Genomic DNA, 14,612 nt, shown 5'->3' with positions numbered 1-14,612 from the left:
TTTGTGAGAGATTTCCCAACTAGCCTGCATAGTTTTTCGTATCCATGTATACCTGAGCCAGTTTGAAGAAGTGAGCGAAATGTGGTCTCTTGTCTTGGAGATAAAGATCTTCCCCTTCTTCCTGCCAATGTTTTCTTGTTTCCTGACGCGGACTGTCCACCCCTCTCAGGCCCTGTTTTGGGATGGCCCTGGACAGCCACCGGAGGTCTATTCGGAAATGAAGCTGGGGTAGGACCCCTGAAACGGGCATCGTCCCTCAGAACCGATTGGGTCGTTGCCGAGAGGGTGTACCAGGGTGCTCGGCCAAATGGCTGCTGGGCCGGCGAGGGGAAAGAAGGATGGCTGGGACCAGGATTGGTCGTGAAGTTAAAGAGGGGAATCAAAGGGTGTGTGAGCTGAGCGGGGGGAGTGGGGGGGGGGAAGTAGTGAGATAAGGCAAGAGGTTGCAACCACCGACAGGGACAGTAAAGTTCAAGGAGAGCCTTGAGGAATTGGAATGGTCCCGTTCAGACCTTTCGGGTTGATGGGAATGCTGACAGTGGGTTGACAGGCGTGAAGTACGAAGAAGAAGTGGGAAGGGTGGCGGGGGCACAGACCAGGACGTCTTTCCTTCACATCCCAAGGTTATTGCCGGGCTTCTTCGGGATCTGACACGGGCATGTACTGCAAGTACTGTACATGTGCAATCCAGTCGGCAGCTGCGATCTGCCAGATCTTCGTCTTCTCAGATCTGGTCTGCGGGGAGAGGGGCGAATTACCGACCAGGTGGTTACGGGGGTGGCAGTAGTCACAAGGATGGGGGAATTTAAATCATACAAGAGAAAGTTGTCTCTTATTGAGACCGAGGAGGGGGGGATGGATCCGTCAACTGTTTTCCTGCGGGTCAAACAGCTTCAAAGATGAGACTGAGAGACTGAGAGACTGTCATCTTCGTGTTCAGGGCAATTCCCTGATAGGGTAATAACAAGGCGGCATTGGGCGATGTCTGCAGTCGATAATCCAACCGTTCCCAGCTGAGTAATGAGCCAGAGGGAGAGACGAGAGTCGACCTAGTCAGTCAACATGAATGTAGTGTACCTACCTGGATAAGTACGTACTAAGTAAAGGTGCAACACTCACCCGTTGTTGAGTTGGAATCGTATCCATGTATGTACCTACAGTAGCGCCATACCGATCGATTACCCTGATCATGCAAGATTCAATACAAGACCCTGCAGGCTGACAGTGGGGCAGCAGCACTCTATCAGCGTAGTGACTAAGCTAATGTCCCGCCCAAGTCCGATTGCTCTTGCCGCTCTGGGTAGGATTGGCGATCAGTGGGCTGCAGAATGACAATACCATACGGTAAGGAAACTATGAAACACTCCAGGCTGGCAGCTTATCTTCCTTCCTTCAGATTGTTGTTCATCAATAGAGACTCGCTCCAGTCCTGCTAAGCAAGCGAATAATTGACTTTGGAGACAGCCTCAAGGGTTTACGAGCGATCAGGCAACCCAAAACTATCCTTTGTCCTTCTTTCCCTCCTTCAGTCGTCTGTTTCTCTTCTCTGATGCTCGTCTGCATGCCTTTTCCTTGGCCTCTACTCTCTCACCCTCGCAATCATGGCCTTGGGACAATGATTCCGGTCGTATTTTACTGCATTCCCTAGCTACCTTGCCTTTCGAACGACTGGGAATGACTTCAGGTCCTCCCATGGATATGTACTCTCGCCAGCTGTCCAGGATGCTCAGACCCAGCGCCGCAAAGAACTCTAGCTGTTGCCCGTCCCATGGTTCCAGCAGACTCTGAGGACTCGCCAGACCTCCCCCCACCCCACCCCCCGGGGAGAGTCCCAGCCTTGGCTATGGTTGCTCTCTGGCTGATCCTGTCTGGACTCGGGCGTCTTTTCGCCTGTCAGCTTGGGGTTCCCCAGCTTGCATTTCCGGTAGTCAAGTACAGTAGGTTCTCGGCCTGAACCACTCCGTTGTCCGCTTTGCAGCGTAGGATGCCCCTCCTTGGCAACCATCTATTTAATTTCTCCTGCTGGCTGCTCTCTACAACTTCTTTCTTTATCTTAATTCTGGCCTTGCTCTGGACGAGGTATTACCCGTCTATTGTTGTCGGTTCTTTTTCGGCCCTAAGGCTCCTGTATCTCTACAGCCTTCATTGACTGCAGTATTGCTCTCGGCTCACATTTATCACCCACACAGCTCTACTTTCCTCGACTCTCAAACATCGCTTCAAAATGGGATCTCCTGGCATCGACATCGATGTCGCCCCGAATCCTCGCACGAAAGAGGAAAATCAGGAACGGTAAGTGCCACCGACTCCAGAGGCTTGTCCTATGCTGATTGATCCCAGGGCGTTCATTGCAGCTTCGAGACGGAAAGATCGAAGCCTCGATGCCCGCGTGGAGTCGGCCAACCGGGCCTCCAGCCTGCACAAGCAACGTACAGGCAAGGCTCTCCTCATCAGCAGAGACATTGTGGAGCGAGAGGCGATGTACGAAGAGGTTGATGATCGCTACCAAGAGAAGATCAATCGGATGCTGCATGCTCAGTCCATGCAGCTACATGCCGAATTTAACCGGAACCTAATGGCCGCCTGGCATGGTGCACGTCCCGGTGGTGGATTGCATCAACGGCGAGCTGCCAGTGCTCATATGAACCCGCGCGCTTCGATCAACGGCATACGCAAGATGAGCCTTGATCTGTCCGGGCTGCGATCTTCCATCGCCGAGGACTGCAGGATGCAGCCCGGCCCAATGACCAGTCCGCTGTCGGCGAACCCTAGCAGCTACGTACTCTCTCCTACGTTGGACGGGACTGCGCAGTCGCCGTCGTATCCCAACGTTGTTCCTGCTTCGGCGGGCCAAGTGCCATCCTACATTGCCCAGGCGGGCGGACCCACCTGGTCCCCCGTCGCCCACCAGCAGCAGCAACGCGGCCCGCAACAGCCCTTTTGTTCTCCCTGGACTGCAGGCTACCTATCCCCTCAGCTACAGCAGCCTACAGCCTCTCTCAGTGAGATGGCCGCGATGCCGGTGCGGCAGTTCCGAGACCGCATGGCGTCCGCACCGGTCATTCCAGTCCACACCCTGGCCGCTTCTCCTTTCATGGGCACTCCTGCCGTTGGGGGAACAACCACCACAGCTGCTGCTACCGTGACTCCCCCAACTCCGGCGATGAGCCGCCCGGTCAACGTGATCCAACACAACCGCGTCCGGTCGGAACCAGGTCAAACAGTCCTGGCACACGGCCTGCCGACCACTACTACAATGTCGCAGATGAGCTCTCCGCGCGGCAGTGGGCAGGACATGGGATCTTCTGCCGAGCCTATTATCCCCACGCCCGACCTATGTCCTACGCCGAGTACGCCACACTCCCCTCACTTTACAGGGCAGAACCCTGGGGGTGTTTGGGGACTGGATCTGAATAAGGAGGAAGGTGTGGAGGTGACGTACCAAGCGGATGATCTGGATCCCGAGTATGATGAATTTAGCCGCTTCGCATTTGGACTGGGTAGTGGCAGCCAGCTACCGGAGGCGGACGTGGGGTTTGACGAATTCTTCACATTAGAAGAGTACCCCATTAGTGCTTGATGCGTGTTTCGTTGGTTTCTCTTCTGTCTGTCTGTGACTCCACACCCTTTATCTTATTTTTAGTTTTTTTGGTCTTATTACTTGATCGGTTGGGAGGATTTGAGGCAGGAGTGCCTGTGCATATTTGTACAATTTGTACAATTTGTACACAAGGAGGGAGGTGGAGGCTCCCAGTACAGCAATACCCGAAGACTATGGCGTTGATGGGATCCGATCTGCGAGCAGATACGGACATGCGTGATGGATATAGTGATTTAACTACTACTATTACTACTATTACAAAATAATGAGAGACGATGCCTTACCTATGTTTCCACTTTTCTCTGTGTGTATGTGTGTTGAACAAGCGGATTCTCCCTGCAGACTATGCGTCCAAGCGAATTCAGTCAGGATCCAGGATAAGCCAGATCCGTGGAGGAAGCAAGAGTTTTTTCTTTTTTTTTTTCTTTTTTTTTTCATGTCTGTACGGAATTAGAAAAGGGTAGGGAAAAGGGCAAGGGCAAGGCACCCGCAGCGTTACATTGAAAGCATGCCGCAAACAGCGATCCCTTGCCGATCAATCTGGAGAAGTACATGAATCAATAAGGGAACAGAAAAATCTCTTTCACCTTCCCTCACTTCCCTCCCTTCCCTCACTTCGACATTGTTCTTTGCATGCATCCTATGTCATGGTGGCATATTGCGGGACTTTGAAAAATTCTTCTTGCTGCTGCTTTCACAATCACTGGAGCTCTTCTGGTTCGCGGTGGAGCTTCCGTTGGGGATTTGAGTTGCAGTCTATAGTCACAGCAAGCCGTAGGTCGGTAGGTATCTGGGATTTTCAATGGCATGCATGCATGCACAGAAGAATCTAGATCTGAAGGGGAGAAAACTAAGCTTTCTGTCTGCAATGCGAGGTTATCGGGAATAGAGGGCTTATTTCTTTGGGGTGTGTGGACTGTCCACATACATACCTTAAGGGAAGTACTATGTGGTCGGGCTGGTCTAATCTGGTTTGATACTGCGGGCTCAATCAAAGTGGTAGTCCAATCTTGGGGCTGTGTAGTAGTACATCCATGCACAGTACCTATAGTCGCACTATAGAATGGCAAAAAGAAGGTCTTGAAGATGATCAGGGCGGGCTGGCCAGTGCCCAGTGGCCCAATACCCCAAGCTTGGGTGGATGAGGTGGTTCACCCCCACCGTCTCAACTCTAATACCTGATCTGTCGATTGATTGGATCCAGTGGGGTGGATCGTTTAATTAATTTGGGTTCTGGTCTGTGCTGGTTACTGATGACAGGATTTGGGTATCTGCGTTACCGATTTATCTTACATGGTCACTCTAGATAAGAGCCCCCCCCCCCCCCCCTGGCTGGCTGCCTGGCTGCCTGGCTGGAGCTAATGCACGCAAGCGGGTCGGGCTGCAGGTGTCCAGTTGGTCGGTTCGTAGCGGGGTTGTTGACAGAACTACAATTGAAAACTGAGTTTGAGGGACATTTGGAACAGGGATGGATGGATTTGAAATGCATCTGATTTCTGATTCATAGCTCGATGACTCGCTACGGGTTGGCTGAGCATTCGGGATTTAGGGTTTGTCAGGCGTAGCGGATCGATTTAGGAGTACGAAGTAGCTACGAGGCAAGTACTTGGTGTTCGAGCCAGCAAAGCCTGGGGAATTCTCTTCCGCTGCATCTGCCTCGTCTGCGTAGGTCGGGTGATTGCACGGATTGATGGTCTAGAAGCACCCAAGCAGATACAAGTCCCTCATCGCCTGTCCTGCATCCGCTCGCTTCGCTTCCCCGAACAATCCCTTCTTCGTCAACCTACCGACCTTTATTCGGTCAGAGCTCGTATACAATCCCCTCTTCTGGACCTCTTTCCCGAATCCCCCGAGCAACACCTAGAATATCCCATGACTTCGCCTCCCCTTAAGTACGGGAAAAGTAATTGTACACACAGACCTCTCCCTGACCACTTTCTGTCTCTCTTTGCGCCCAACCCCCAAACCAACCCATCCCATCCCTGTAGTAACTCCCCAAACTACCTACCGAGGAATCTGGAGGCGAACTCCTCCCTAGTAGTACTTACTGTACCAAAAGTAAAAGTTGGATTTGACCCGCGGCGGCGGGGAGGGGGAGGAGGGATTGGGAGGATCTATTCCTTTCCCACGGATAACCCTGAAACTCTATCACCTCTCAGAGACTCCGACCTCTCTCGCTTGCTCGCTCGCTCAAATTGGCCCAAATTTTTGAGAATGTCGGAGAGAGCTTGACACTCCTGACACTCGCTCGCTATTCAAAACAAAGTTTTTGCTCGGGGATGGCCGACAGCTGACTGATTGTTTTGGGCGGGCCATGGTGGAGTTTGGAATTTGGTCGATCGAGCGCCGTTTTAACGGCCACGCACATATACGTTTGTTACTAAGGTGCTAAGGTGCTTTAGGGAATGGAATATATTCTATTTGCCATTGAAATCTGTCGTCCTTGTTGATTCTTGTTGTTTGTTTGATTGCTGTTTGATTGCCGAAGGTGAAGGGATGGGATGGGATGGGAGGATTCGGGCAGTACTGCTGGTTGCCGCCCCCCCAAAAAACACCTCTTCCCTCCCCGGTTCCAGGGTGTACTCTTTCGGAGGTTTGTCGGCGTTTTCTGATAGAATCTAGCTAGCCAGATACTGTAGGTGTGTTTATGGATGGCCTGATGCTGTGAGTGGGAGGCGAATTTGGCTACCTCGATGTCTTAGGGTAAGGAGCGAGGGGATTGGTAACGTATTATCGGCTACATGCGTCCAACAGAGGCAGGTCTGACTCAGTCATGTATGTGGATATGTGGATGGTATCCATGTATGACTTGTCACTTGATAAGGGTTAAGCTGGTTGAAAAACAAATGATGAAGTGAAGCCAAGGTCTGTCTTAGTTGCATCTGCCTCCCGTCATCCTCACCTATACAATCCGCCCACTGAACAACTCCCGCCCAATCTCCCCACTGCGTCGCACACTTACACTCGAGCTGCTGCTCCGGCGACGTCGACTCCGACTCTCCGCTGGATCGGCCGGGCTTAGCCCGCTCGCCCGGGCCTGCAGGTTCAGAATATCCGTCAGACTCACCACCCCCACCAGGCGTCCCGAGAGCCGCGCCCCCGGCAGAGCGGACGCAGGGATCGATGGCACCATGGTTGTCGCGCTGAGGAAAGACTGGGGTGGGCTTGGCAGGTGCGCAGAGCTGAAATTCGGAGCTTGCAGGCTCGGATTGCTGCCGATCGCGGGGGTCTGCGGCGGAGATTGCGTAGTCGTCGGAAGAGGGATGTGCACGGAGGAATGAGAAGGGGTCGGGGGCCCCGACGAGGCGGGCGACAGGGGATCGGTGACCCACAGGCTGGATTATGATTCACAGTCAGGCTGGGCACTATCTGGAGCAGATCCTACTAAGCTTACCGGTGAGACTTGGTCGCAACCACCTTGGCCACGGTATGTGCTAGAGTCGAAGTCGGGTTTACGTGGAACACTGGGAATGAGTCCTTGCCTTCTTCCAGGCCACGTGTAGACAGGATAACGGAAATGAAATGCGTGCAGGTGTTGCGTAGTAGAGGGAGCGAGGACGACCGGGTGAGTAGCTATCGAGGTCAGCGACGCCGGTGCTATGCGAGTACAGTGGAACATACCTTAACATCGGTTGTTGAAATGTTGCCCACCACATTGAAATGGTTGTCCACCACGGCGATTGATGAAACCCCCTCATCATTCATGACCTGGAGGGCTTCGCAGAGCGGCCGGTCCCCACTGCAACGAAGACGTCAGTATGCAGTACTCGCATCTGAAAATGGAACATACTTGATTGAGATGACCTCGCGCGAACCAATTCCCAGCTCATGCAAGGATTGGGGATACAGCTGGTCAATCACCGGGAAGCTACGTCCGTTCTCCCAGAGAAACTTGACCAGCCGGTACTGACTGAAGATGCCCACCACTTCCTTGTCCTGCTGTTCATCGACTACCACAACACGGTGTACGCCTCCTCCGAAAGTCTGCACGGCCGTCATCACGTTGGCTGATGCAGGAAGCGTTGTCAGCGGTTCCTTCCTGCCTAGATCCTTGACATCCTTCAGCGGAATCTTGATGCCTTGTTTCGCCTTTCGAGCTAGTTCTTCGTACGATGCCAGTAACGTTTCATCGGGCTGCGTCAGTCCTGCTGCCAACAGAAGGTATGCATTGAGGTCGGAGTAGTCGAAAGTGCCCACGGCAGACTTCTGGTCAGGCGTTTCTCGGATCAAGAGTACCGGAGCTGCGGTATCGATCAAGATCTATTGTTGTCAGTCTTTCTGATAAGAAAAAGAAGAAGAAAACTTGAGAAGAAGAAACAAGAAGGAAGAAAAGAAAGAAGATAGAAACACTATAGAAACATTTCCTGGCCGCTTACATTCGTCGCTTCTTCAATCCCGGTATCGAGCTCCACGAATTTCAAGTCGTTCGGACTGACGAGCTCGCCAATCTGAATTTCCCGCCAGTCGCGACCGGCAAATGCAGAGTTGACATTGCTTGGAGCCGGAGGGTGATCAATGAGGCTCTGAATGGCGGACTGGGTGAGCGACGGTTGTCGTCGAGCCCTCGGAGATCCAGGAGTTCCGCGAAGGCTTTCGCTCATGCTTTGACGGTGCTGGTGACCGGGTGCGTGAGATGAAAGTCGGAGAGATCGGTTGCCCACAGAAACAGTCCGGGAATCTGTGCTGGAGCGGGGTGATGCAATATTTGATCCACTGGAATCATTCTCCGCCGCCGCATCGATAGGGTAGTCGGCCATCGCGGGGTGTGGTCGAAGAGGGGTAAGCCAGTAAAGGGAGCTCGGAGGCGGGCGATGCCCAAGTCGGGTGAGGTTGGAGTAGGTGCAGTAGGTGCAGTAAGGTGCAGTAAGTACAGTCCTCCTGCTGGAGACACCAACGGAGAAAGCGAACCAGAGATCAGGTATCAGAGTAGCCTGTCCACAGCGATAAGCCAAGACACACAGTCAGAAAAGAAAAGAAAATGAGGACTGGGGAAGATGGAGCCCAGTCATTGAATCGAGTCACAATTACAAGGCGGGGAACAACTGGCGTCAACTTGAACCGGTCGGGAGTAGCGCGGGGAGAGGCGGCGGCCGTCAGCCAATCAGCGTCTTCCTGCTGGTCATGCCAGCGTCATTGTGCTCAGTGAGGCCTGGGGCATCCAAACCCCCCCCCCATGCGATTCATGTCCTACTTCCATAGACATAAAGCTCACAGGAAGATGGATGAAGCCATTGAAAGTCAGAGAAGACACACGCAGATCATCTGCACGATCACCAGGCACCCGCACGCTTGCAGCCGTACGGGTACGGGCCAGAGAGCTCTCATGCGCCTGTCTCCTGTAAGTGACATCATCCATCATCCATCACGCGTATCCACTCCAGCTAGAGAAAGTCCTGCAGCAGACCCCCAAGATCTTTCAACTTGCGCTCTTTCATTACTGCCCGTTTTGGGCCTGCAGGTCTTTGATCTGGAGTGGTTCTTTGTTTCTTAACTGGCGGTTCGGCATAATCCTTGATGCGACGAAGACAGATGGGATTATAGCCAACGGCACGATGCTTTTGTTTCGAGGTCGCGCGTAAGACCTTGAGCGTCTGTCCAACTTGAAGAGAGAAGGTAGGAGCATCAACAGGGAAGGTCGGCTTCTCTGCCCCATCGCTCTGCAGCGTGTTTTGGTAGATGCTTTGCAAAGATTTTGGCACCTCACCCATATCCACAACAGCCCAGCCCTCTAACTCAAACCCGGCCGCAGCGCCGGCTGGAATGGCACGACACCCATTCAGCACCAGGAGCTGCAAGGCCGGTAAGTCACGGAGGTAACGTAGTGTGACAGACGAGATGTTGGACTGAAATTGCAACATCAGGACCCTCAGGTTTGCGAATCCCGCGGAGTTCTGTGCCAACTCGCTCCATGACCGCATAACTCGATCATTGAGATCAACCATAGGCGCATCGCTCTCGTCCTCAACGCCTTCGTACTGCAGTGGTGTGGCAATCTCCAGCGCAATAAGATTGGGGATGTTTGCCAAGCCTACGAGATCAGGAACTCGAGCATATGTGGCAGCCAGAGTCAAGATTGCACCCCAGCTCAACGAGTCACTTTTGACCAGGCTCAGGTAATCCTGCATTGGCATGAGGGGGCTCTCGATCTTCATGACACGGTCCGCAGCGATCTTACGGAACTCCTCGGGATATGCCGTTGCGAGTAGTCTCCAGGCATATGTAGTCTGTTTGTTGCTTTGAGCGCGAGAGAATTAGGATCTTATAGCTGTTCGGGAGGATGGGCACCTCTTACCACTGGCCAAGTATATCCCACAGAGACTTTGCGAGCCGCCATGGCACGGCGGCAAACAGCTCGGGTCGAAGATTTCTTTGGTTTGACAGAGCTTGTCTCGTCGCTGCATGCCTCAACGAAGGTGCACCACGCGCCATGGCTTGTTTGTCCCATCTTTCAGGCAGGAAAGGCGTCTCATGGACCCAAGACGCACCCTTAGAAGAGGCCAAGGAAGGCTCCTTGGAAGACTCCAAGTACACCTGACCACTATTCCGGTCAACAACCTCGTGGATTCTTTTTGGTTTTGGTATCGGCATGCGATCAAAGACTTTCGCATAAGATGATGCCTTTTTCCGTTTGGACTGTTGGGGCTCATCGGAGACTTTTCTTCGTGTATAGACGCGTTCAGTACGCGCGTTGTATGTATTCTGGAACAAGGCTTGATATGACATGGCGGCAGTTGCTAGTCTTTGATCTAGAGTACGCTATGATCATATCATCGACATGCTACTAGGGTTGTGAATTGCAAAATTGATATGGAGACGCGGCAGAGAATAGAAGAGAGTATGTGATCACGTACAACCTAGATTATGCATGTCAACACACCAGTAACAAGCTTGATCGTTCTACCATGTTAAGACGAAAGTATAAACAAACCTACTTGGTTGTTGACCCATTCAATATGAGTTGACTCAGAGATGCGAGGTGAAGCTGCCGACTTGCCTTGTTCCTGAGTAGTATGGGTGCAAAGGTCTTGTTCCCAATAAGGGAAGGGAAGGGAAGGGAAGGCCAAATCTGATTACCCGAACCGGTAACCCCACTGACCCGACCCGCGCCGCGTCCTTGAGCTTACTGTACGTACAATACATTGTACATGTACTTTCTTTTCCTCATCTTCTTTTCTCTCCGACTTCATTCCTCCTCGGACTCTTATTCTCACTTGGTGGGCTATGGGCAAGAGCACCGCCTCAAAATGTTTCAGGCGGAGACTGTATCCCCGCTATCCCGCACCTTACTGCGACTGCAACCCTGCAATGAACGACTCATAAGGCAACGAACAGTCATGGAAGGCAACGTCCACCGCATCTGTAGTTCGCAAGCATGCATGGTGGCAATCATGCCAATACTCCCTAACGCAGCGGAGACGCAATAGAGCGCTTCCGATGTCTTACGAAAGCTATTCTTGGAGGAAGTGATCCGATCCGACCTCCAACGGAGCCGGCATCCCTTACATGCCCATGACCATGATTGTCCTCTACCCCAGTTCCTGCACATTTTCTGCATCTGACTAGGGCAAATGGCCGGTTTATTGGCACGCAAGAGAAGATCGCCAGCGGTCAGCCGCTGAGCCTCGAGCACTGATAGGGTCACGAGCCCTTGCAGGCTGACTCGAGCGCCAAGCGGTAACTTATTTGTATCGATGCAGGCGAAGCGCCTTTCGACATGTGTGGTTCTCGCGACCAGGAACCCCACAAGATACATTCAGCCTTATGGCCTACTCTTCTGACTGACTGACCAGAGAATGACTCAGGTTAGCTTACTTGACATGACCAAGGGCTTCACTGCCTTGTGGCTTGGGATATGACCCATCTAGTCTGCCAGATCAGGCGCGCTCTCAGGCTCGATATATTAGACACCGCCCTGAGTGATACTTTGCATCTAATACAGATTATTCGTGCTTGGAGTACAACCCACACTGCTGCAACCCATCTCTTCCAAGTTCATCCTCAAGAGTCACCTCGCATCCAAGATGAGCTCCGACTCACAATCCAAAATCTCTTCAGTACTTCAGCGAGTCGCCAAGGTGGCTCATACATGGAAACGGGATTCAACCATGTTGCAATTCTTGATATCCTTTCTGGCGAAGCCTTCGCCTGCAGTACAGATAGCAAATGAACGCGAACATACTGTCTGGCTGTTCGACAACACAGCGTACCAGGCACCGATGTCTGGTTCAACCGATCTCAACCTATGGCGGGCAGAAGTTGTCGCTTGTGTGTTCCAGAGAGACAGCAGGAAGGACCTAAGTAAACTCGTGGCCATGGTTGCAGATCTCATCGGACTGGACGGGGAAATTGGCACAGATAAGGAGACTCGTCATCGAATAGCGGAGCGACTCCAGCCATTTCTACATCACACAACACCTGCGCACCTGATAATGTTGGAGACATCCTTGCCCAGCAATGCGATTCAGATTCATCAGATTGGGCCTACGGATGATAGCGGCATTATTAGCCAAACGGTGGGAGTCAACAGTCGCCACATTACAGACGGGACGAGACTACGCTCGTACCTTCGTGGCTGGGCAAGCGAGGTGACGATGAGCACGACCTACGCCAGTGCGGAGGGTTGGCTTGTCATTTCCGACATTGACGATACCATCAAGTACACCAAGACCTCCGAGTCAACCGGTATCCTTCGCACAACTTTCGTGGAAGAACCCAAGCCGATCGTTGGAATGCCTCAGCTTTATGCTAGGCTTCAACAAGACCTTGCGCCTACATGGTTTTACCTTTCTGCTTCTCCATACAACCTGTATCCGTTCTTGCATGGCTTCATTCATACCTATTTCAATCCGGGAACCCTGATCCTCCGCGATACATCCTGGCTAGATGTGAGCGAGCTGGTTAAATCGTTCACTGTCAACACTATGGAATACAAGGTGGATCGTGCAGAGAAGATTCATGGCTGGTTCCCGCAGCGAAAGGTGCTTTGCATTGGCGACTCGACCCAGAAGGATCCAGAAGCCTATGCTGAACTTTACAAGAGACATCCGGATTGGATTCAGGCAATCTGGATCAGAAAGGTCACCGATGTCCCTCATTTGGACGAGCAGAATTCGCCGAAGAGATTTAAAGCTGCATTTGACGGTGTGCCCGGCGATAAATGGAAGGTTTTCGAAGATCCTGCGGAAATAGAGCACCTTGTGGATTAGCTGGGAATAAGCCATAAAATGCTCAGGCCTCTCAAGGAAATCTCAGCCGTTGTTGGATGATCGAGCAATTCAGTGACGTCGAATGAACCTCGAGATCGATGTTGACCCATCACAAAAGGTTGCTGATATAAGCGTGTTTATACTCGGGGTTACGTCAATGGTAGGATGTCACCCAAACGTCAAAGCCCGCGCTTGTGGCTGCAGCGGTCCATCCTTAAAATCTGCGAGCGGAACAACCCCGCTTTACGCATTGTCATTCGGCGGTTCCACGGAATAGTTTTGCTCCTCAATCTCTTATATCCTGTTGGCTTACTGCTTGCCTTGGGGCCTTATTGAGCATATTTCGCCGCTGCATCACATCATAACTTTCCAACCCGGCTGTTACAGTTGAGCCAGAGAACCGCAAATCGACCACAATGAATGAGCAAACAACCGTGCCATCTACAATGAGAGCTCTATACTATCGACCAGCGTCAACGGCTATCACCGACCTCACCTCTCTAGATGCTCCAAGGGTGGACTCTTGCATCGAGTTCGATTCTGGATTCCAGACGCCAATGCCATCTGGGAATGAATACCTTATCAAGGTTAAAACCGCAGCTTTCTGCCACGATGAACTACGACTAGCTACCATCTTGAACCCGTCTAAATCCATTCCTCAGATTCCTCTACATTGCTTCTGTGGTACAGTTGTTGATACGCCCAAGCATGACCACCGGAATCCAGGCGGTCCGAAATTCAAGGTCGGCGACGTCGTGTTTGGCCTGGTCAACTACACCCGTGACGGTGCTGCGGCAGACTACGTCGTCGCTTCAGAGGATGAGATCGCGCTGAAACCCAACAATATCAGTGCTGCGGAGGCAGCCGCAATTCCTCTGCCGGCACTCACAGCTTGGCAGTCTCTCTTCACGTACGCCGGGTTCGTTCCCGAGGATGTCAAGGAAATGAAACAGCAATTACGGGTCCTGGTTACGAACTCGCGGAATAGCGAAGTTGGTGCACAGGCACTGCAGCTACTCCGGTCCCGGACACTGTTCCCCAACCAACTACCTTGGGTCTGTGCAACGTGTGATGCCGAAGACCAGGATGACTACTTGCGACAAGAGCATGAGATCGACGAGATCCTCTACGCTCCTCTTCCTTTGCCTCAAGAATATGACCTAGGGGCCATCTTCCGCCAGAATCGCTGGGCCCCGGTCGACCTCGTCATCGACTGTGCCGGCCGCCAAATGTTCCAACAAGCCCACTCTCCGCGCGTAGTCAAGTCCAACGGTGTCGTAGTGACTGCGGTGGACTCCACACCTGCGCAGAACCGGGATTCCGATGGAAACGCCGAACCGCCCCGGAACGGGGTCCTCAGCCGCTTCGTTGCGGTGCGGCCGGATGGAGAGGCGCTGGCGCGCATCGCTCAGCTAGTGGAGAGTGATGTGATCCGAGGCCGCGTGGAAAGCATCCACGATATTGAAAGAGGAGCCGGCATGCTGGCTTCGGGAGCGGCCGGTGCCGGCGGTGGACGACGAGGCGGCATGATGGTCATTCATGTCAATTGATTTTGAATCCTTCCATCTCGTTTGATATGCCCTTATGATCTCTTTTGATTAGCCTTGTATTTTAACTCCCTTCGTTGCAGCCTTGATTTCATTTGTCTCTTCTTGACTTAGAGGTTGTTCATCTGTATTATAGCACTATACATCCATGATAAAGCTTTAGACTTGGTCCTGCCACAGGTGTTTACATCGCGATCACCGGTTGGACTTGACCGCTCGCCTCACTTCGTAGGAGCAACCAACCCAGGATGATCACTC

The 14,612-nt window shown here is 52.5% G+C and overlaps 4 protein-coding genes across 4 annotated transcripts; 2 read left to right on the top strand and 2 right to left on the bottom strand.

Annotated features, from left to right (window-relative positions):
* Nucleotides 1-2,024: 2,024 nt before the first annotated feature.
* Nucleotides 2,025-3,878, top strand: BO82DRAFT_432125 (uncharacterized protein). The gene is made up of 2 exons (XM_025640762.1): nucleotides 2,025-2,292; nucleotides 2,341-3,878. The coding sequence occupies exons 1-2, from the start codon at nucleotides 2,225-2,227 to the stop codon at nucleotides 3,578-3,580; spliced, it is 1,308 nt and encodes a 435-aa protein (XP_025492215.1). The 5' UTR covers nucleotides 2,025-2,224; the 3' UTR covers nucleotides 3,581-3,878.
* Nucleotides 3,879-6,028: 2,150 nt separating this feature from the next.
* On the bottom strand, nucleotides 6,029-8,606 carry BO82DRAFT_354187 (CBS domain protein). The gene is made up of 5 exons (XM_025635142.1): nucleotides 7,978-8,606; nucleotides 7,392-7,861; nucleotides 7,223-7,340; nucleotides 6,996-7,174; nucleotides 6,029-6,936 (listed from the first exon to the last, which is right to left on the bottom strand). Exons 1-5 carry the CDS (start codon nucleotides 8,356-8,358, stop codon nucleotides 6,504-6,506), a joined length of 1,581 nt encoding a protein of 526 aa, XP_025492214.1. The 5' UTR covers nucleotides 8,359-8,606; the 3' UTR covers nucleotides 6,029-6,503.
* Nucleotides 8,607-8,971: 365 nt separating this feature from the next.
* On the bottom strand, nucleotides 8,972-10,189 carry BO82DRAFT_334985 (uncharacterized protein; the record flags this gene model as incomplete). The annotated part of the gene is made up of 2 exons (XM_025633284.1): nucleotides 8,972-9,835; nucleotides 9,894-10,189. The coding sequence occupies 2 exons, from the start codon at nucleotides 10,187-10,189 to the stop codon at nucleotides 8,983-8,985; spliced, it is 1,149 nt and encodes a 382-aa protein (XP_025492213.1). The 3' UTR covers nucleotides 8,972-8,982.
* A 1,433-nt stretch (nucleotides 10,190-11,622) lies between these two features.
* Nucleotides 11,623-14,522, top strand: BO82DRAFT_383328 (uncharacterized protein; the record flags this gene model as incomplete). Its single annotated transcript, XM_025638005.1, has 2 exons — nucleotides 11,623-12,742; nucleotides 13,195-14,522. The coding sequence occupies 2 exons, from the start codon at nucleotides 11,623-11,625 to the stop codon at nucleotides 14,355-14,357; spliced, it is 2,283 nt and encodes a 760-aa protein (XP_025492212.1). The 3' UTR covers nucleotides 14,358-14,522.
* Nucleotides 14,523-14,612: the final 90 nt, after the last annotated feature.

This window comes from Aspergillus uvarum (assembly GCF_003184745.1).
Source record: "Aspergillus uvarum CBS 121591 unplaced genomic scaffold BO82scaffold_25, whole genome shotgun sequence".
NCBI lineage: Eukaryota > Fungi > Ascomycota > Eurotiomycetes > Eurotiales > Aspergillaceae > Aspergillus > Aspergillus uvarum.
The sequence above is the reverse complement of the archived record's forward strand: the minus strand, read 5'-3'. Positions and strand labels throughout refer to the sequence as shown.